Genomic DNA, 21,493 nt, shown 5'->3' on the forward strand with positions numbered 1-21,493 from the left:
TATAAAAAGTCGCAATTGACCGTTTGCAAAGACCCGCCCCTTTAGTTACTGTTGCTATGTCCGACAAGCCACGCCTCTCTCACACCACACACCATGTTCTCACGCAGTGAAAAATACATCGCGAGCAGAGAAGACACTGACAACACCGCGGACAGACCAGGTTTCTTTTGATATTCATGTAACAATGTCTCAACTTTCAAATTTGGTCATTTTTTAAAGAAATGTAAATTAAAAATACCGTTTTTTGGCTCTTTAATGTGTCTGAGAGATCGCTGTAGAGCCTTTAGAGTTAAAGCTGCTTGTGAACCGATCATCTCTTCCTTATAGTTAATTTATAGCATCAAATAAACATTAATTAACATAAGAAGGAATGTTGTTTCAACCGCGGAAAGACATCAGTAGCCTACACTCCGTATTTCAAGTTCAAATTCTCCAACATTAATCTACTAACTCCTGACTGCTCTGTCAGACAAAAATGACGCATTATGATTGGTCAGATTGCCTGACAATCTAACTCCCATAGATCTTTCAAGTCTACAAACTTCTACAACTTTTTTTTACTCTGGTAGGCGACTTACCTTGTCTTCAAAGGGTCTGTTCATCTGCAAAGTATCAGTGCTAGATCAGATAGTTCTGAGGGGTGAAGCTAAAAGCCACCTCAGGATTTATAGCCAGAGCTGGTAAGTTCTGCTGGACCTTCAGAGGACACAACGTCTGTTTCCAATGAGCCATGGAATTAGATTAGCTTAGCATGCTAAATGCATCCATCAACATTGAGAAATCAACATGTGTTATGGTGCAATTAGCTGCTTTTTTTATCTCTATCTATTTTCATTCATCTATGGAACAATCAGTGTTTTTTAAGTAATGACACATCGTTGATTCCCAGCAAAACAGGGAACGTTCTCAGAACTTTAGCTAACGTTCTGATAAGCGTTCTTTTGGTAACGTTAACAGAACTTTCGTTCAAAGTTATCTGATGTTTAATAATGTTCTAAAAAAGTTAGCACAAAAAAACAAAACATTATCTATACATTGTTCATGGAACATTTTTTTAAATGTCACTGCTTGTTTTATAATGTTCAGAGAAGATTCGAAAGTAAAGTTCCAATAAGGAATAAAAGGAATTTGAGGAATACAATGGAATGTTACCTTAAAGTTCAAATAACCAAGAGACAGAGAACATTCAGAATTAACGTTTTCATAACATATTTCTGTTAGCTGGGTCATTTGACATCATGCAACAATAAACATTTGCAATGAACGTTTTGCAAGCCTACGCAATTAGCAAGAAAAACATTCTCTGCATAGTTTCGGATTGTAAACAAACTCATAAGTTTGATTATTAACGCTCTTCTCGGCATCACTGAATTCAGATGTCTTCACGAGGCCTGACAGGTTTAGCCGATCACCCCCCTCATGAATAACACAAACCATATGAGCGAATGAGACTCTATAACCCAAACACACACAGCTGAACTTATGACCTGATTTACTTTATGCTGCAGACTTTTATGGCACGTCAACGGTTATTTGCAGACGCTGACTCTCGGCCAAGTTAAGAGCAGTTTTATAACTCATGATCTGAACTATCTCTCAGAAGGGTGATTGTGAACTGCAAACGGCATTTGAGTGTCTCCAGGGAAGGGCGGTATGATATATTCCAGGATTATTGTTCGCTTGCGTCATACACTTTGAGTTTCCTCCAAGTTCCACTTCTAAACAGCTTCTTATTTTTGGACTAGCGATATTGGTGATTTCACTGGCCGTTTACAAACATGCTCACAAAGAACACTTAAAATAATGCAACTGAAATCTAGTTTTAGGAGTGTAGAACTCGTAATTCATTAAAGTCGCCATCAAACGGAAGTTGCGCTAGTCTTTTTTTCCCTATTGTGACGTATAGGCTATACGAGTGAAACTCTTCTGATACAAGAACAAATGTGGGCGGGGCTTGATTTTGTCTGTGGGGAATTGATTGGATGGTTGTGGTTTGCTATTGGTGGATCTCATGTGAGTGACAGGTTATAGCCAAACCCTCATCATCAGAGAAGAGAAGAGATGCTGCAAGATTATTCTGATTCAAGATTACCAGGAACATGCATTTAAAACAATAATGATGTTCACTGATTAATCATTTATAATAAACACTGCAATATTCCATAATAAAATGACAAATTTTGATTTCATGGTGACTTTAAATTTGCTACCCTAAAGGGATACTCAACCCCAAAATTATTTGGTAACTTTACAATAAAGTTTATTAGTTAACATTAGTTAACTGCATTAGTTAGCATGAACTACTAATGAACTGTCTTTGTTAATGTTAATTTCAACATTTACTAATACCTTATTAAAAAACCTTTTGTCCAACATGATCATCTTTTATTTTATGAATTTCGAAGCGTAAATTCAAGCGGCAGAAGTAAAGAGCTAGTGGGGGATATTACTAATGTTTTTTTATGTTTTAGAATACAACGAGAGAACATCTTGAGCGTGTGTTCACCACTGACCTTATTTCAGGCCAAAAAACCCCATTGACTTCTGGACGACGGCACTCGATTTGCTAAAATGCTGAAATACATCATCCTTGGAGTGAACGGGCCTTAAGTCTTCACAAGTAAATTAATTTACATCCATTACATGAGAACTGAACTGCTGGACGATGACATCACGGTTTTCAGCGGCTATATATAGCTATGAACTTTTTTACAACAAAAATGAACATTCACTGAATTTAATTAAGCTGGACTGTGACGTTATTTTCTTCTGGAAACAAACTTTGTTGCATTATTTTCCTGTTATCCTCTATAGACCTTATGTAGCCCCGCCCCTTTTCAGCGCTGCACTCGTTTGACTTCCGGTCTGTATTTTCACAGCGATCTTGCGTATGAACGTCTCGTTTTAAAATCTTCCCGGTCTACTGACATATATTTGTTAAGACATCTGCTTTAAATATTACAATCCTCATGATAACTTTCGTTAACTTTACATTAAGTGAATCCACTTCAAAAGCTAATTGCTCCTGGACAGCAATGCCATAGAAATGGTCAGAGCGACCGCAAAATCGGAAGTTCAAAGAATATTCGGCGCCCTCGTTTCTCTGGCGCATAAGGTCTATAAAGCTGCTTTGAAACAATCTGTATTGTAAAAAGTGCTATATAAATAAGGTGACTTAAATTCAGGTATTTATTTCTTTATCAGGCAGGTCCTCCAGCGCAGTGAACCCGTGTTAATAAGCCCCAGAAAACAGCATCAGCCAGCACACCTGAATCCTAGCGCTCTGTCAGTCAAGTGGCAGTCATCTGCGGCTAACAAACAGACACGTTCTGCTTCATTTCACCCTGAATCAGTGCATTTCCATGTAATTAAATTAAAGGCCTGCTGCCATGCCCACCGGGCAGCTTGTCAAGCCGCCCCTTTAATTGGGCACGGGCACCTGCAGCGCAGATGCCAACACCTGATGCCCACACCGGCACCCTGGCACACGGGTACAGATCAAGGTCACACACACACCCACCCACGGCTCCAGGAGAGAACAGCGTTAAGCATCAGGTGCCTTTAAGAGCAGCTCTCTCATCATTTAACCCAGAGAGTTACAGGCGCCCTTTATTTGAACTCCTACGGGAAAAATCACACGGCTTGATTCCAGAATCACAATAACAACATCCAAAATCAACATGATGGATATCTGGGAAACTGACCGAACGTTTTTAAACACTGTCTTAGTGTTATAATTCATCTGAAACTTTTTATTATACATGCAGTTTTATGAGCTCATATTACATGAAAAGGTCTATATTAATATTCAGCAATAAAACAAATATAGGCTTACCTAAAATATACGTTTCCATATTTAAACATTAGGCCTACATTTAGGCTATAATTTGTTGAATATATTTAAGATGCCAAACTTACACATTTTCACCATTTAAAGTGTTACAAAGGGGTATTGGACTATACTATTGTAGGTAGCCTATTATTATACGCATTATATGAAATATTCATCAATTTTCTGTACAACCGCTCACAGGGACGCCATAATTCGAGAAGTTATTTTTTAAATGCCGGTCTGTTTTATTATAATCATCATCATCAATTTCAGATAAACCTCTCTTAAAAACACACAAAAATGCGGTTGGACTTTATTACATATCGCTCCAACGATGTGAAGAACAAAATATACATCGCAATTCCGCGTTCCGTTCTGTCTCGCATACGATTTGAGTGCAAGTTGTACTGCGCATGCGTTGGTCGCATCCATCCGCGCTCACGTTTAAATCCAAATGCTTGCGCGCTGTAAACTTAAGATGTAGATCAAAATATTTCTCCATACGAACAAGGACAAAGAAAACATTCGTATTACCACAAAACTGGCACTGATGATCAGTAATTATTGCACAAACATTCCCAGACATGTTTAAGTGAGTTATTCATCAATCAGCGCAGAGCCTCTGGCAATAAACTCCGACGAGACAGAATATGATCTACCAAATAAGGCTTCTGGTGATGAGTTCTGACCCCCGAACTGCTGGAGGAAATGCTTCCAAAAACACATAATTGTAAGCTGAAATCACTGTGCTGATGTGTGTGAAGAGCTCTTGACCTTCTTATCATGTTTAGCAGGAAGCTCAATCTGCAAACAGTTTGTTTCCCCCTTCTTTACATACAATCCTCCTGTTATGGCTTACGAAACCAACGATCAATTTTCCTTTTTGGAAATATACCATGGAAGTAGGCCTACCATATTCTTTAAGTAAGCTACTGCGAAAATACCGTATGTGAACATAATCATGCTATTCTTGGAAATATCATGTACATACTATGGTATATTTCAAAGTAGGCTACCATGATACCATGAGACCATTAGAACTGACCCAGCTGAGAACGGTTTGCTAATGTTCTCTGAACGTTCAAAACGTTTTTGTTTGCAATGCGAACGGTAAGAGAACATTCCGTTTGAACGTTTTGTAAACATTAAAGAATGTTACTTTGGAATGTTCTCTGTCTGCACGTTCTGAAACAAGCAGTAACATAAAAAAAGAACATTAAACCAACTCAAATGTTTCCAACTTAAACCAACTTAAACCGTTATATGAAAAAGAACATCATTTAAGACCAGGTAGGCCTAACTCATAACGAACGTTGTTGTTACTAGAAGAACGTTTAGTCAAGAATCTTGCAAACTTAAGTTATGAGGTAGTTTTTGACTGGTTCTTATCTAGTGATTCATATGTGCATACTAGTATGTAAGTGACATAGTGATGATCCACAAGTGATGGATAATCCATCCATTCATCTTCTACATTGGCTTCAGTTTCTGTAGGGTGGAGTGCAGGAGGAGTCTATCCCAGCATGCCTCGGGGTGAAAGCAGGGAAACACCGATAGGTGGTAAGGCGGAATATAATTATATAATAATGAGAATAAAACAATATTATCTGTCAGTTGTCAAGCAATTATATCACATAATGCCACCATATACTCAATCCTCTTAATCCACGTTAGCTTCTGTAAAACCTGTGAAATATTAAATACAGTTGGACTAGAAACTCAGAAAGCAAGAAGCTAAACCTCAAATGAGGAAAAACTCCACAGATTCTGTTTCTGACATTTCCACAGAATCCATTAACAGCCTGAGATCATCTCAAGTCACATGATTGTTATTATGTCATATTTCATATTTATTATAAAGAGCATCTTCAGTGTCCAACATGTCCCTATATGGACCTGAAATCATTTGGGCTTAGATCGCTTCCAGTGTCTGTCACAAGAGGGCAGCACAGTGTCAAGCTAGTGAATAAAACCAAAATGATAAAATCCCCACAGAGAGAGAGAGAAAGAGAGAGAGAGAGAGAGAGAGAGAGAGAGAGAGAGAGAGAGAAATGGTTTATTCATCGCCGTGAGTAAAATCAAAACATTTGACACTTTTTCACTTTAGCATCATAGCACACAATGAAGCACAACACAATACAATAATTTAACTGAGGGCACAAAACAGAGAAAAACACTTAATCGCCATAACGAGCAATTATAAAACGCACATTAATTGTTTAGCCTTGTTTCTAACTCTAAAACATGCAAAGAGCAAAATGAGCACACAATTAGCTTATAACACTAAATATCTTCCAATAACAAATTAAGGTTAGACCTATTTTTTACAGTCAATGGGTTAGACTGAAGCACATGCGCGGTAGAAACTATTTACCTGAGAAAAAGTAGAGCTTAAATCGCGACGCTTTTGTTGACATTTGAATGATGTACACGTTATTTCTGAATGTTCTCTGAACGTTTTTATTTAAATATATATGCAAACGTTAAGGGAACATTCTATTTGATCATTTAAACAACGTTAGCTAACGTTCTTAGTACGTTTCCGTTAGCTGGGTATAGCCAGAGCCATATAGGTATAGCCTACCATTGGCACACTAGATGGCAGGTAGGCTACATTTGAAATCATTTGTAAGTTATGAAATAGTAGGCCAACAGTAGCCTATATATAACAAACACCCACAATAAAGGTGATGGTTGGTTTAATGATAGTTGTTCCAGGACCAATAAAAGCAGTTGACCCATCATGTTTGGATAACGCCGTGAAAGTGTTTTTGAGAACATATGTAGTTAAAAGAGCCCAGAAGCTCCGTATGCGAAACGGCTCGTGCCGCAGCCAGTCGTCCGTGAACAGTGATTATGAAGGGTTGCGTGCAATCTGTCAAATTGTCTCATTTGCATAATAAACTCGGAGAGCAGCCACTCTCCTCACGCCGAGATAAACCGTAAGTGTATTCAAGCGAATTTTCAGAAAGAATTCATTTGCTTCCCCAAAAAGGGCTCGGTTAAGGTCGCATAAGAATTGGATTAGCATAACAGAAAACTCAAACCTCCCGCTTTCTGTTACTGAGGTAGGCTACTTAAAGCTAAATTCAGTAAATATGGTCTATTCGCTCCAGAAACATTGTGAAACATCTGTAATGGAGGTGATGGAAACCCATTAGCCAATTTCCACCACATAAGAATCATAATTATGACATAAAAGTCAAAATTATGATATACTAAATCATATTTATGAGATTAAAAGTCAAAATTATAACAAAGTTCAAATTTTGACAAACGTTTAATCTCTCAATTTCTCCTAGCAGGGAGAATGTGGATAGATGATGTTCAAGATTAAGACCAACTTCGATAGTCAAATTTCTAAAATATTTTTATTAATAAATCAAAAAAGTAAATTTGCATCTGTGAAAATAAATTTTATTTAACTAAAAACTGAAAAAGTGGCCTTCAGAGGGAATGAGTGATAATTTAATAAACTGGTGCACAAGTACCTACAATTCTAGTGATAATTTCGACTCACATTGAAGTATAAATGTTGCTGTTTTCCAAACTAGGCCTAATATAAAACTGTTTTGACCCACGTCTCAAGAATCAGTGCTCCGATAATCCAAAAGAACTCAAGAAAACAAGGCATTGTTGTATCAAATGCATCTGAAAGGATTCAGCCCTGATTAGTTCCGAATACAAGTGCATTGAACAATTTCAAAGCAATTATTCTGAGCAAAATGCATTCTATCTTGTTCATCTCCCAATGATGATGTCTGGCTCTTTCTCCAGGATTACTTTTCCATGCCTTGATTCAATTGATGCGCCATTTGTAGCTCAGCTCCGCCACGGGCGGCGGACGGTCCAATTTACTTCTTTCTCATTTATTAGAAATTTCCATGGCTTTTGGCTGCTCTGGTGCAAACGGCGCTTTGATGGGCTCCCGAGGAACAGTGCTAATGAGTTAGATGAGTGACGAGAAAAGCAATTAGCCCTGGATCCCCTTCACCTTCTCTTTTGAATCGTCTAGAAAAATTAAGATTCTTAGGGCCGGTTCACACAGAACACGTTTTCTGGTTAAAAATGCAAGGCAGAAAAAAAAATACTAATTCTGTTTTAATTCATGTTGAACATAAACCATTTTTTGCTCTCTCGACTCGACCGTCTTCAGAAAAGGGATAGAAAATAGCATCGAGGTTCAAGCCCGTGGCATTTGTGTGTGACTGACGTGATATTAACATAAACCGGCACAATACAAATCTATGATGAAGTAAAAGATCATTCATTCTTGACTTGAAACATGAAATGAACTTAGTTGTTCTGATCACTTCCTCAACTGACTAATTATGCATATAATTGGACGTAAAAACAATTAAGCGAGTGTTTTATTTAGTGTTTTAATGCACAAACGTAGCCTATCTACATGTCATTTATATCCTGGGTTCATCATGTTAAAATTGTGAGCCGCGGGTGGCAAAATGTGCTATGAGATGGAGATGAGATGTTAGATTATGAAGCATGTTGAGCTTATGTGTGTGTTTATGATTCAGGTATCAGGCCAGATTGTGAAATAATTGATTGTTCTGTTGAGATGCCATGTGCGATGACAGCTGATTGGTCCTCGTATACGCAATTTAATTTCGCCATCTGCCTTGTCAAACCGAGCTAATGAAATTCTAATGATCTTGTGGAAATGTAACGCAAACATGTTGCTAGATGTGACTTAATATTAACTGAATGTTTCCAGACGAAAATATGAGGCACACCATCGTTTTCAGACAACAGTTCTTTAATACAAAGTCAACATATCTACATACACAGTGGTTTCAAACCAGTTATTGTGTCCGTCAGAAGTAACAGTTTGAAAGCGATAGCACTTGGCCTTCGTACAAAGAAAACTATTTTCACGTTGGAGTTTGGCTTTTTTTTTTTTCTTCTATTTTTGTTGGCCGTGGTATTAATACGTTCACTTTTGAATATTGGTTCTTCATTATTTGCACGCTAATCAATTCATACGTTTGGCTCCCGTTGTCAAAAGGTCCAACGTCCTTTGCGTCAGGGCAAACTTCTGAGCACCTCTGCCGTCGTAGATGTTGGAGATCAGTCCGATAAGTCCAATCGTACGAGTGTCCATCGTTTTCCCTCCCGAGGAAAAGTTCGTTAGAAACACACAAAACTCCCAACAGTTTAAAAGGCAGCGTTGAAATTTCCAAGTTCTCTCGTACTTCGTCTCTTAACGGAAAATCCTCAGAGTAAAAAAAACCCCAAATGAACGAAACATGGCATGCATCTGTAAACTTCTAGAGCTTTGCAATGAACTACCAGTTTAAATAAAAGATGGAGCACAGAGGCAGTGGTGAGAGAGGGCGTGTCTTTATACTAGCGATAATGACGTGAAGCTAATCACCAAACGCGCTACCAATTCAAGGCAATTCGCTCTCGCTGTTCATATGGCATTTTATAGGCACTGGGCACACTAGCCCTTCTTCAACCGAATCTCACTCAAAATGAGAAAAACACAAAATGATTACTGCTTTAGGCTTAAAACGGGATTCATTTTGAGGTGAATCTCATGAAACATTTCAATGAGAAATTATATTTTGCTTGGAGAAAGCCAAGTCTATTTTTGAGACCAGTAGGATCCAGTAAGTCTTATTGGAGAAGAAGCGTTGTGATTTCTCTCACCACTGGACTGCAGTGTGTGGAGGCTAAGATAAGAATAAAAAGTGAAGAGTTGGGGGGAAAAAAAGTAAATGAACAAATGGATCAGGAAAAAAAAAAAAGAGGAATGAAGGGAAGAGAGATAAACAGAGCTGTTAGCGTGAGACAAAGCTTCTTTCAAAACTGTGGAAGGTTTCCATTAGCATAAACTTTTTTTGTTGTTGTTTGTTTATCTCAGTATTGTTCAAAGACATAAATCTTGTGGGTCAAATTATACAAATACATATAATATATATTTGTTTATTTACAGGCATTATATTTAGGATCATAGTTGATATCTAACAAACGATCGAACATTTGGTGGTTTGAAAAGTAAAAAAAACAAAACAAAACATAAAAGATGCCAAAGAATGAAAGCTTTCACAACGATGGGTTGTAACAAAATGTGATTTTTTTAAAAAGTTTTTTTAGTAAAATTTGGAAAGTACAGTTTATTGTATTTTTTTTTTTGTTCAATTCAATATTTAGCAAACCAGTTCTACATCTTTTATAAAAGTAATACTTCAGTTAATACTAGTACTATTGATGAATAACAATAGAATTGAAATCGTAATCCATCCTTCATTATTAGGCAACAGGAAGTCAAAGTTCTCCTACGCAATGATTTATGGGAAATCTCTGCATTTCTGAAAATGCATTTCCCAAACTCTTTTAAGAAATAAAAACAAAGAAACAACAACAACAACAAAAAACAAAACAAAAATCAATAAAAAGTCATTCATGATTTCATACACGCAATAATTTCATGGTGGTATAAAAATGAGTGCCCACTTCAAAAAAGAAAAAAGGCTATTCATATGAAGATTTGGATACATCTTTATATTCTGCATTTAAATATATTGTGAGTGTGTATGTATACATTCATGTCCCATTCGTCTATGTATACATGCACACAAACACATCTCACGTAGCATTTCTACAGTGAAAAAATAGAATGTCTTTTAACATAATATGAGCAAAATGAGCATTATTTTTCTTGCTAATTAAAAAAAATGAGTACGGTATCTTTGTTAAAAAAAAACATTAAACCAAGAAATAAATCAAAAGTTTGTTAAGTAAAGAGATAATAGTCAAAATAATACAACAGTAATGTATTTTCTTTTCCCTATGATGTTACAAGAATAAGGCTTTTTTGGAAATAAGATTACACACGGCTCCTTTCATTCTCTCACCAATCAGAACACTCCAAGTTCAAGCATTCTCCAGAACAACCAATCAGCTCTGACTGCGGAGAGGAGACCCCTCCCCCTCATACGCATATGCATGAGCGCGTAAAACAGTCCCACCTACAACAACAGATTCACAAGATAGTTGTACCGCAATTTCATGACGCAAATACAAGCCCATTTCTTGCTCTTCATTGGCCAAAATCCATTGAAGAATCACCTCCCCAAAAAGAAATCCCAAAGTAACCAGGAATGGGTCGTTTTGATGACGTTGGTGATGATAAAATAAAGTTGGGTCTCATCCTGGGCGAGCGTTGGGGCATAAGGAAATGGATTGAGAGGTGGGACCAACACACGTAATCTCACTATCGCACACTTCCATCCGTTAAATCGGACTCTTCACATGTACACGTACAGCATAATGGAGCGAAAGCAGCATGTTTGGTATCAAGAGCAAAACGAAACCAAAAAAACATAGTTGTAAGATAAAAAGTTGGTTGAAACGATGGCAATGAACGTTGTTCACTGGGGACGTACAAGACGTAGCCACGCATCCCCTATCCGCTGCGCCAAACACATGGTGTACGTCAACGGAGAGACCAGTCACGGTTGAGTTAGTTGCCAAAGAAACTTGAGACTTCAGTGGTGGTTCCTCTGCTCCTAATCTCCAGTTGACCCAATAGTTCAAGCTCCCACTGGCTCTCAAGACGACGGACACGGCGCTACATTGGTAGAAACGTTTGCTAGCATGTCCTTGAATGCACTAAAGAAACGGATGCGTTTACGGGATGCGATTAGGTTTCAACCATTTCCTTGCACGCCTCAAGACGTGTTTGGCGACTCTTGTCAGCTCCAGTGGTTTCAAAAGGAGGGTTACTTTCTCAAGTGGATGAAGGGTTCGCCTCGAATTGCTCTAAAGTGGCTCCCAATTTTGTCCGAATGGCAACATGTCACAAGGAGAGGCTTGAATCCAAGACGTGAGCGGCAAAATAAGTCTTGTTTGTACCATTCCTCCAACTTCTCCATTGAATACACTCTTGAAGACGTCACTGATGTCCACTGCTAGACTGACAGATGTCCGTTTTAGTAAACAAGGAAGGATTTCAGATGCCAACCAACCAACCAACCAACCAATTCCCCAACCATTTAGGTACTCATCATCTATCGGTGTTAGTTTATTTGTGGGCATGTAGTGTCGCACCAACTTTTCCTTAATTTTCTGTCTTTTTGTTCACAGAGTTAGTTTGGAAAGAAACTATGTTTGTCCTCCACATCAGAACACTTGAGGTAAGGTTAGTGGTCCGACGCCGACATCATTCCCACCCTCCAGCCTGAGCCAAAACGTTTGGTTCCTCCATCATGAGCTTGGGACGTAGAAGTGTTTGGGATCCGTTTGCGCTTCTCCAGTGTTGCTGTCCGATTGGGGTTTCTCACGACATGTTTTGATTGGTTCCAAAAGACGATTCGTTGAAATTTTTTTTTAATGAATTTTGTATAGTTGTCATCGTTTCATGTTTTCAAGCAAGTTTTTATGGCTCAGGAGGCTGTTGGGGGGAGGGGGATTGTGGGGCAAGGGGGGAACAAAAATGGCTTTTTACGTTGCATAGTGATCAAAACTTCCAAGGTACTCCAGAGCCGCCTGATAGCAAAACTGGTACTCGTCCTGTGGAGGAAAACGCAAAGACGTCAGCCCTTAAAGCTCGCTGTAACTTCGAATCGCCAGCCATTCGGCTATTAAACAAGGCGATCTGCATTAAAACAGAAGCTTTAGACTCTCACCTCTGTTTGCACCATTGCTGGCCGTTGCGTTCTCAACATTTTGACCGTTTGGAAGATGTCCACCACACCCTCGTAACGCATTCGCTCCAGCACGATGCTTAGCGTGATGAAGACCCCGGTCCGTCCCACACCGGCACTGCGTTGAGGAAAACATGTATAGTTTGTTAATGTAACCGCTAATATCTTTCTGAAAGGCAATCATCGGCGTCAAACACAAAAATCATTTTCATGATCGGTTTTCCAGTGGAAATATCATTGAAACAAGATGCATTTACTTACAAACATAATTGCATAACATTTGAATTGTGTTTATATATTTTCTACTTTTCCTACTATTGATTTATCTTATTTTAGGAGCAAATATGTGTTTGGAACGGGATATTAGCATACTGCTATGTTGCATTCATTTACACCGACAATTTTTGGTGGCGTAGTTACATTGTACTTACTCAAATAAGTACTGAGCAATATTGAATAATTACGTGTACTTACTATAGAGTTGTGGTTAGGGTTTGGCTTAGGGTTAGTGACTTGTAACTATGCACAATTTACTGTTATCACTATGGTAACTACATGTAGTAACGTGTAACTACGTCACCTTAAGATAAAGTGTTACACTATTTAAAAAATAAATAATAATATGTGAAATAGTATGCAGTATTGTTGTCACATGACCGCACTAAATTGCATCCAGTTAAGATATCAGAAATATTTTAAACTGAATAATGATAAAAAATAAATACACAATAAATAACAAATAATAAATAAGGAAATAAAAAATAAAACAAAATACTTGTAAAATAGTAAAAGCAGAAATTAATAATTTTTTGGACTTTTAATAATTTTATATAAATTTTTTATTATTATCTATAAATAAACACATAATAAGTAAAAATAATACAATAACAATAATAAATACAACAAATTTAATTACAAAAAATTACAAAAAAAAACAACAAAACAAAACAATATAAGTAAAAAATATAAGTAAATTTGGTCTGACCACATAATAAATAAAAAAAATCATTGTATTGTGTCCATTCATTTGTCACACGGGAAGTGCATTGTGGGATAGAGATATTATATATATACGGCATGCTACATTATTTCAAGAGTTCACCTTATCGCCATCTACATAAACAGCAGAACGATAGAATAAATCACAGGCGTTTGGTGTGAACGAGCGCACACATGCTAAGCTGCTCTCGCTGTGACAGCGCCTGAAATAGGAGGCGTCCTAAGTCTGATTTTTCAAGGCTGCCTTCATAAGCTGCTTTGGCACCGAGCGATTTCACCAAGCCAACAATAATTGATATGACAACGGGCTTATTTTTCCCTTTGCCTCCACTTTGGCAAGATTGAAAGTGACAAAATGGCTTGGAAAAGTGGGGAGGGAGGCCGAGCGACTACCGAGCCAATCGCAGCGCGGCGTTGCGCTGACGCAAGAGTTGGGGAATCTAATGAAAAGCCAGTTTGGACTCCCACGACAGTGACTGCCAGGAAAACAAAATGCTTTTGACGGTCCTGTCCGTCCACGATGCTAGAATCCTACAGAAAGGGGGCAGAGGAAAGGAAAAGAAAGAAAGAAGTGTCTCTCTTGGCTCTCAGACTTCACCGGTTAAATAGATAGACTTTCAAATCTGACAGGCGTGAAGGAGCAGTGAATGAGAGGATTTACACTTCCATTCAGTGTACGTAATCATGCAATTAATGACACAACCATGTGGCTCTATTAGATATCAAATCTGGGGGAGAGATGGATGGAGAGGAGAGAAATGAGAGAGAATAAGGAGAGAAGATTAGAGAAATAGTTGACGCTGAAAACCGTCACCATCGCCAAACACAAAAGGTGGAAATGTGATTGATTTTAATTCATTTAAAAATCGTAATAATTACGATTTGAATTCAGTGTTTATGTATTATTCTTGAACCATACGCAGCTTTTTCCCGCCTTATTTTAAGTAAAAATATACTTAATCTTTTCTACACTGTACATTTTTTTTTTTAAAGTTGTAAATAAAACATATTATTGGAGAATGTTTTATGAAAATACTATTTCACGTTTAATTCATTGAGTTTCTTTGTAAGTGTTTGTGAAATGTACTTAATGAGATAAGCAAAATCAATCAAAATACATTCTTGAAGTCTTGATATCTCATGCAGTTTTGCTTCTCGAGTAAATATAACTCGTTTTAATGATGTGCAGATATTTTCACCGGAAAACGAGACTGATTTAGAGAGATATTTTGTTTTGTGATGCAGTGCTGATCCAAAGAGGACCAAAAAACGGCATGATGACCATGAAGAGAGAGAGAGAGAGAGAGAGAGAGAGAGAGAGAGAGAGAGATGGACGGAAGATAAAAGGCCAGCCTCCTGCAGCTCTGTAAACACAGATGTGTGTAAGTGATGTGTGCGGGAGCAGAAACAGGCGAGAGCGATCGCTGCGTCTGGAGTGTGTGAGTGAAACAGCAGCGCTGATGAACGACAGGATCCTCAGAGGAGTGAGAGTTACAGCAGCAAACACAGAGTCTGTACAATACCAGTGCAACAGCTAATCTGAACACACACACACACACACTCTCTCAAACACACTCTCTCACACACACTCATACTGACGCACACACAAACTCACACTGACGTACACAAACTCACACTGATGCACACACACACTCACACTGATGCACACTCACACTGACACACACACACACACTCACTGACGCACACTCTCACTGATACGAACTCACACTGACGCACACTCACACTGACATACACACACACTCACTCACAAACTAACACTGACGCACACACACACTCACTGACGTATACACACTCACACAAACTCACACTGATGCACACACTCACACTCTCATTCACACTGACGCACACACACACTCACACTGACACACACACACACACACACACACACACACACACACTCTCACTCTCACTCACACACACACTGACGTACACACACTGACATACACACACAGACAAACAAACTCACACTGATGCGCGCACACACACACACACACACACACACACACACACACACACACACACACACACACACACACACACACACACACACACTCAACTCCCATACACACACATTCAACTTGCACACTCATTCACAGCCACACACACTCAGACACTCTCAACTCACTTACACACACACTCATGCACACTCACACTCTCTCTCACACACACACACACATATATATATATGAAAATATAAAATGAAAATAATTTAAATGTTTAAATGTAAATTTCTCTCTCTCTCTCTCTCTCTCTCTCTCTCTATATATATACATAAAATCAAGCTTGTATTTGCACAGACAGGAAGTGGAGCACAGTTTCTCTGTCCGTCAGTGTTCTCTGAACACAAGCGCTGTTTAACATGCATCAGGAACAGAGGCTCGCGGGACGGCCGTGATTTATGTGCGTCTGGACTGCGTCGTCGTCAGAAGAGTAACGGTTCGCTTGTTAAACGCTGGCCATGGCGGAGGAGGACGCTTCAGTCGCTGAGGAACGGCGGCCCACAGCGCCGTAATGGAGTCACATGCATCATTTCTGATGATCTGTGTGCTATTACTGTACTTATGATGAACGCAGCCGTCCCGCGCGAACACGTGTGCTAGTTTGTGTTTATTACCAGGAACAGTTTCAAGCTTCTAGTTAACGAGTTTCACACACGCCGATAGAGTCGGTTTCGCTCTAAATAAATGTAAATAAAAACTACACTATAGTAACCACTATCATTTATGTTTGTTTTATACTTCTATTTTTCATTCCTATTCTGTTCTGAATACCATTAAATTTGTCGGTCAGTGAGGGAAACTAAATTACACATTTATAGTGATTATAAAAATATATATATATATATATATATATTTTTTTTAATATTATTTCTGAAGTATTTTATTAGTCGGATGCAACGACTTATTTCGGGAAGTACGGTGTATATAAATGTTATTTTAGTATTGTTAAAATACTATTTTAGATTTTTTAAATATTTTAAATTGGGTTTTTCTGTTTGTATTTTAATTTTAGTAAATTTTTTTTAATTTTGTTGTGGGTTTTGTCATTTTAAATACTTTTTAAAAAATATCTATGGATTAGTTTTTATCTATTTAAAATATTAATATATATATATATATATATATATATATAAAATATCTATTTTATTGCTTTTTATTTCAGATTTTCTTTTTTTTTGTATATGAAAAACTAAATGGAAATGAAAACTTTTTTTATATATATTTTATTTCAGTTAACGGTTATATTATTTTGAGTAAATACATTTTTTATGGGTTTAATTTTTTTGTTTAGTTACTATAAAAATCTTGTATCATATATATTTATATTAGTTGATTAATCGCATCTAACATAAAAGTTTGTGTTTATATAATATGTGTACGCGTGTCTGTGTAATTTAACTTTTAATTAAATCGATTTGATAGCACAAGTTTACATATATGATATAAAATTATATATATATATATATATATATATATATATATATATATATTACTTTGTTATGGAATGATAACATAACGATAAATATATAGTTCTAAAAATCGTTCTAAATATAAACGAATAGCAGAGTCCACAACAATAACGGCACAGAGAAACATCATCAATGAAATCACTTTCAGAACGATTTTTTTCCAGCGGATGAACGATAAAAACATCGACAGCCAATCAGAATCAATCCTGCTTTAAGCGCTCAAGCATTTAAAGCGACAGACGACCAAACTGCAGCGTGAGCTTCGAATAAACAGAACAATATGGTGTGTTGGTGTGGACGCTAATATATTTAGCCTTTAAAGCTTGCCTAAAAGCCTTGAGTTTATAGGATGAGATGCTGTTAAATCACGTTTGCGTGTGTTCTCACCTGCAGTGGACAGAAATGGGCCCGTCCTGGCCAAACTGCTCCTTAGTTTTATGCACCTGGCCAATAAAGTCAATGAATCCCTCTCCGGATTTGGGAACGCCTTGCTCCGGCCAATCAGTGAACTGGAACTGCCGTACGGTCCTGGACTGGCCGTCCTGTGAACGAGAGAATCAAACAAACACAGATCCGTTAACGTCAAGACGAGTCCCATCTGTTTATTCAACTCAAGCGCAATCCCGAATCAGTCAATCCCGACGGACGCTGACAGGCACAACAGATACGGGAGAAGCCACGGCAAACATCTCCTCTCCGATCTGAGCCGACTCCACACCCTTCTGCCTCTTTTTGTTGTCTTTTTCTCTCCTCTTTGGCTGGAATAACTCTGGGATAAGGGAAATCGATGGTGCGTCCGGCGTGACGAGCGTCGTCTCGTGGAGACGCTGCTAAATGGAGTGATCCGGACGGGTGATCGATGGCGCGACTCGAGGTTTGGAGAAACCCTGCGGCTCCGGCACTGACGGATGAGAAGAGAGCAAAGACACCCGGCGACGGATGAGGCCTGGTTCCCGAGAAAGCAAGCAATCGAAGGGAAGCTCAGGCAGAACGAGGCTCAATTAAATGGTGCAGAAGGGGCTGGAAATATTCACTCATCCCTGCAGTGAAGAGAGGCTGACGGATCAAACCGGCCGAGTCCCAACTTAATCACGGGCTTTTTGGAGCACTTGTCCATTCCCTCTACATTTCTATTTCCTAGGCTGGGCGTTTTTTATTTTGTTTTTTTTTGCTTGTGTGCGAACTACGGGTTTCGATTAATCCATTGAATTTTCCTTTTGTTCATTAAAACACCCGCCAATCATCAAACGAGTAAACCAATAAAACACGCACCAATTATTTTTAACTCTACTCTACAAAATCATGGCTCTTCTAATTGATTTATATGCTTGCTTCCAGGACAAACGCATAAACATCAATATGCAGTCAAACCAAAAATTATTCAGTTATTCAATTATCTGAGGCTGCAGGACACTATAGTTCATCTATGTAAGTGAGGATCACAAAATAAAGTAAACTGTGACATATTATACCCAAACATTCCTCATACTGTGACTACCAGTAACATTTATACAAATTTGGGAACAAAATTTTTTCTTGAATTGCTAATGCTCTTTTTACACACAGACTGAACAAAATGAAGCATTGCTTGGTGATTGGTTGAGCTAAACTGGTATTATCTAATCGTGTAGTTAAATTTAACAGCTGACAGATATTCAACATAATTCATGTGTGAGACAGTCTAACAGAAGGATGGACAAAACCAGTCAAATATCAACTGAGTTCTGCTCATATTTCAATACCGTTTTCTAAACTATAGCGAATAAACTGTGATAATGTGAGAAATGTTGGTTTGACTGTATATACTGAATATTGTCAACAGGTTTTTTTATACCAGTGTCGGCCAGGCCTGATTGAGTCCTTCCTCTTTCTGAAACAAGCAGTGCAAAACATGAAGGGTGAAAGAAAACGAGGCAGAAAAGAGGCCGAACCGAACTGTGCGCGCACAACCTACAGGCCGAGCGGTGTGTGTCCAATCGTGTGATTAAATACGTGCATCCTCCCATCATGCCCCAGTCCAGGCCCCGCCTCCACCAGTCGGCTCTGATTAAAGTTCTCATTGATCCGGCGGGCCTCGCTCTGCAGGCTGATTACTGGAGAGTCTGTCTGGATGATTCAATCACAATTAAAGTGCTTGGCTGGAGTGAGCGACGCTCGGGATGCTCATTTCGTCTCGGGCGCGCGTTCGCACGTACGGTGACAGTCAGAGTGTTTGGCATTAGCGGTTTGCTGGAAAGACACTCGACTGATGAGGGCTCTAGTCGTTCAGTGAGAGCTTCTGATAACGGTCAGCTGATGGGATATTTTTTCCTACATCTGAGACTCGTGGAAAAGCACAATTATAATATGGCTACTGACATTTTGACACTTCTGTTGATACAGAAGAAAATTTCACCATTTCGTTTTCTCCTAAAACACTTCATACTGTTTAATTGGCAAAAATGTGCAATTTATATATATGAATCAATTAAAATGCAACAATTATTCAAAACTATACACAAAATACTATGGATTTACCATGTTTTTACCACGATTTACCATGTTTTTTTACACATACAACCCACGTTCTTTGCAAGTGCCTATCACGTAAATACCATGGTATACGAATATGATAATCATTCCGTACCATGGTATATGAACATACCACGACATTACCATGTTTTGCCCAAAAGATTCCAAGGAAACACAATGATATTCTTTGTTGTGCCTTGGATGGTACCATGGTACGCGAGTATAGTAATATTTAGTACGACAATGTCAATGTACCATGTTATTTAGATTATTTCAAACATGGTACCATGGTAATACTGAGTTTTTTTTTTGGACATATACCCTGTTAATACCATGATATTCTTGAAAATATACCTTCTTAACGAAAATACTACATGAGTACCATGGTAGAGTGATGGGATCAGATGGTAATACTATGGTACTTTGACATATACCATGGTACTGAAATTCATATGCTATGGTGCACCATGGTAAATCTCCAAAATACCATGGTATTCACTGAAACATTTGTTGTAGGATCTACTTTGAAACAATTTTCACTGAGAAATTGCAAGTACATTTCACAAATAATTATAAAGAAATAGCAAGTTAAACATGAAATTTTGAATTAGACAGACTGAATCGTATTTTCTTGTAAAACTTATTGGAAATGTTTATTTCCAAAATTGAAAAATCATAGTTTACCATGCAAATACCTTTCGTAAGGTGTATGAACAAGGTAATAATTCAGTTGTGGTATTTTTCAGGACTCACCCGGGCATCCGTCACTTTAAACTCTCTGAGGATGTACTGTGGCATGTTGTACTCCGCCATGGGATCCACCACAAAGTACTGATATCTAGCCGAGCGTTCCGCCGGCCAGTACTGGTGACACTTTTCCTGCGAAAACACGTCAAAGCACAATTAAATTACATCATCCGGAAGCCGAAATCCGCTGGTCTTGAAGAAGAGCAACACTCACTCGGCCCATCTCCCTCAGTTTGGTCAGCATCACCACAATGGTGGAGTTGTTCTCCCACAACATCCTCCAGAAGTCTTCGGTGGTCTCCGCTAATGGGCCCTGTGTGGCTATATACGCCTTCTGTTGTCTACAGGAAAGAGAAAGTCAATCCCAACGAATTAAATGCAGCAGAATTCCGGTTGACTTCCGGTTGCTTTTGCCACCGTCGGCGTACCTGTATCCGTCGATAAAGCTGGAGTTGATATAGTCGGACCCTTCCAGCCCTCTGATTGGCTGCAGGCACACTCGAGTGGTCTCGTACGGCATGATGTTGACCAGGCGGTTTTTAAATTTGTTGCATGGCAGATTGGCACTTATGAATCTGGACGTGTGGGCTTTGGAGTTCGCCAAACGCTGTGGGAAGAGAGAGACGCAAACATGAGAATCAAATTGAGCCAATTTCCAACACGGATATTTAAGCTTGAAGGGCACGACTAGCAGCATGGGAATCTCAGACACTCGTTTAACCATTCTGACTTTTTATTTTTGGTCTAATGGCTCTATTTTTTTCCACTCCACCTGTTTGTCTCAGGCAGGCAAGACTGGATGACCCAGTTTACTTGTGGTTGCAGGAACCCGTCATTGCTCATTGCTGTTATAATTAACAAAAAAACAAACATTTTTCATCCATCAGGTGGCATGAAACCCAGCTCCGAAAAAACTGGAAAGTCAGGCAAAACTTTGGTGACAATCGGCGAAATGGGTCACTGTCACTTTTAGGATGCCCCTTCAACATTGTGACAGGACACCACCGTTTTGTACGCACACATGCACCTTGTACTCTCATGTCATGATCCAAATTAGAGCTTGTAACCATCAATTAGCATCATCCAACCCACAGTACCCGCAATTCTTCTCCGTTTCTAGGTCAGTTGTCTGGAAAGATTGTCTCCTTTTAACTGGATGAGCCTGGCACATCTACAAACTGTGCCTTGCTGTCGCTCGCTCGCTCTCTCTCCTATGTTCTGCCAGGTAATGCCTTTGCCCCGATA

At 38.6% G+C, this 21,493-nt stretch overlaps 1 protein-coding gene across 8 annotated transcripts in view; it reads right to left on the reverse strand.

Moving 5' to 3' along the window:
* Window positions 1-8,587: 8,587 nt before the first annotated feature.
* ptprsa (protein tyrosine phosphatase receptor type Sa) overlaps window positions 8,588-21,493 on the reverse strand; it is a 212,311-nt gene continuing 199,405 nt past the window's right edge. For all 8 annotated transcript variants that reach the window (XM_084415711.1, XM_084415709.1, XM_084415710.1 and 5 more), the window contains 6 exons: window positions 20,677-20,855; window positions 20,463-20,589; window positions 20,255-20,380; window positions 17,378-17,532; window positions 12,484-12,619; window positions 8,588-12,367 (listed from right to left, as the gene is read on the reverse strand). In XM_084415711.1, the coding sequence (XP_084271837.1) occupies window positions 12,299-12,367; window positions 12,484-12,619; window positions 17,378-17,532; window positions 20,255-20,380; window positions 20,463-20,589; window positions 20,677-20,855 (792 nt within the window). In that variant the 3' untranslated portion in view covers window positions 8,588-12,298. The remainder of the gene's footprint in view (window positions 12,368-12,483; window positions 12,620-17,377; window positions 17,533-20,254; window positions 20,381-20,462; window positions 20,590-20,676; window positions 20,856-21,493) is intronic.

Source organism: Rutilus rutilus (genome assembly GCF_951802725.1).
Source record: "Rutilus rutilus genome assembly, chromosome: 8".
NCBI lineage: Eukaryota > Metazoa > Chordata > Actinopteri > Cypriniformes > Leuciscidae > Rutilus > Rutilus rutilus.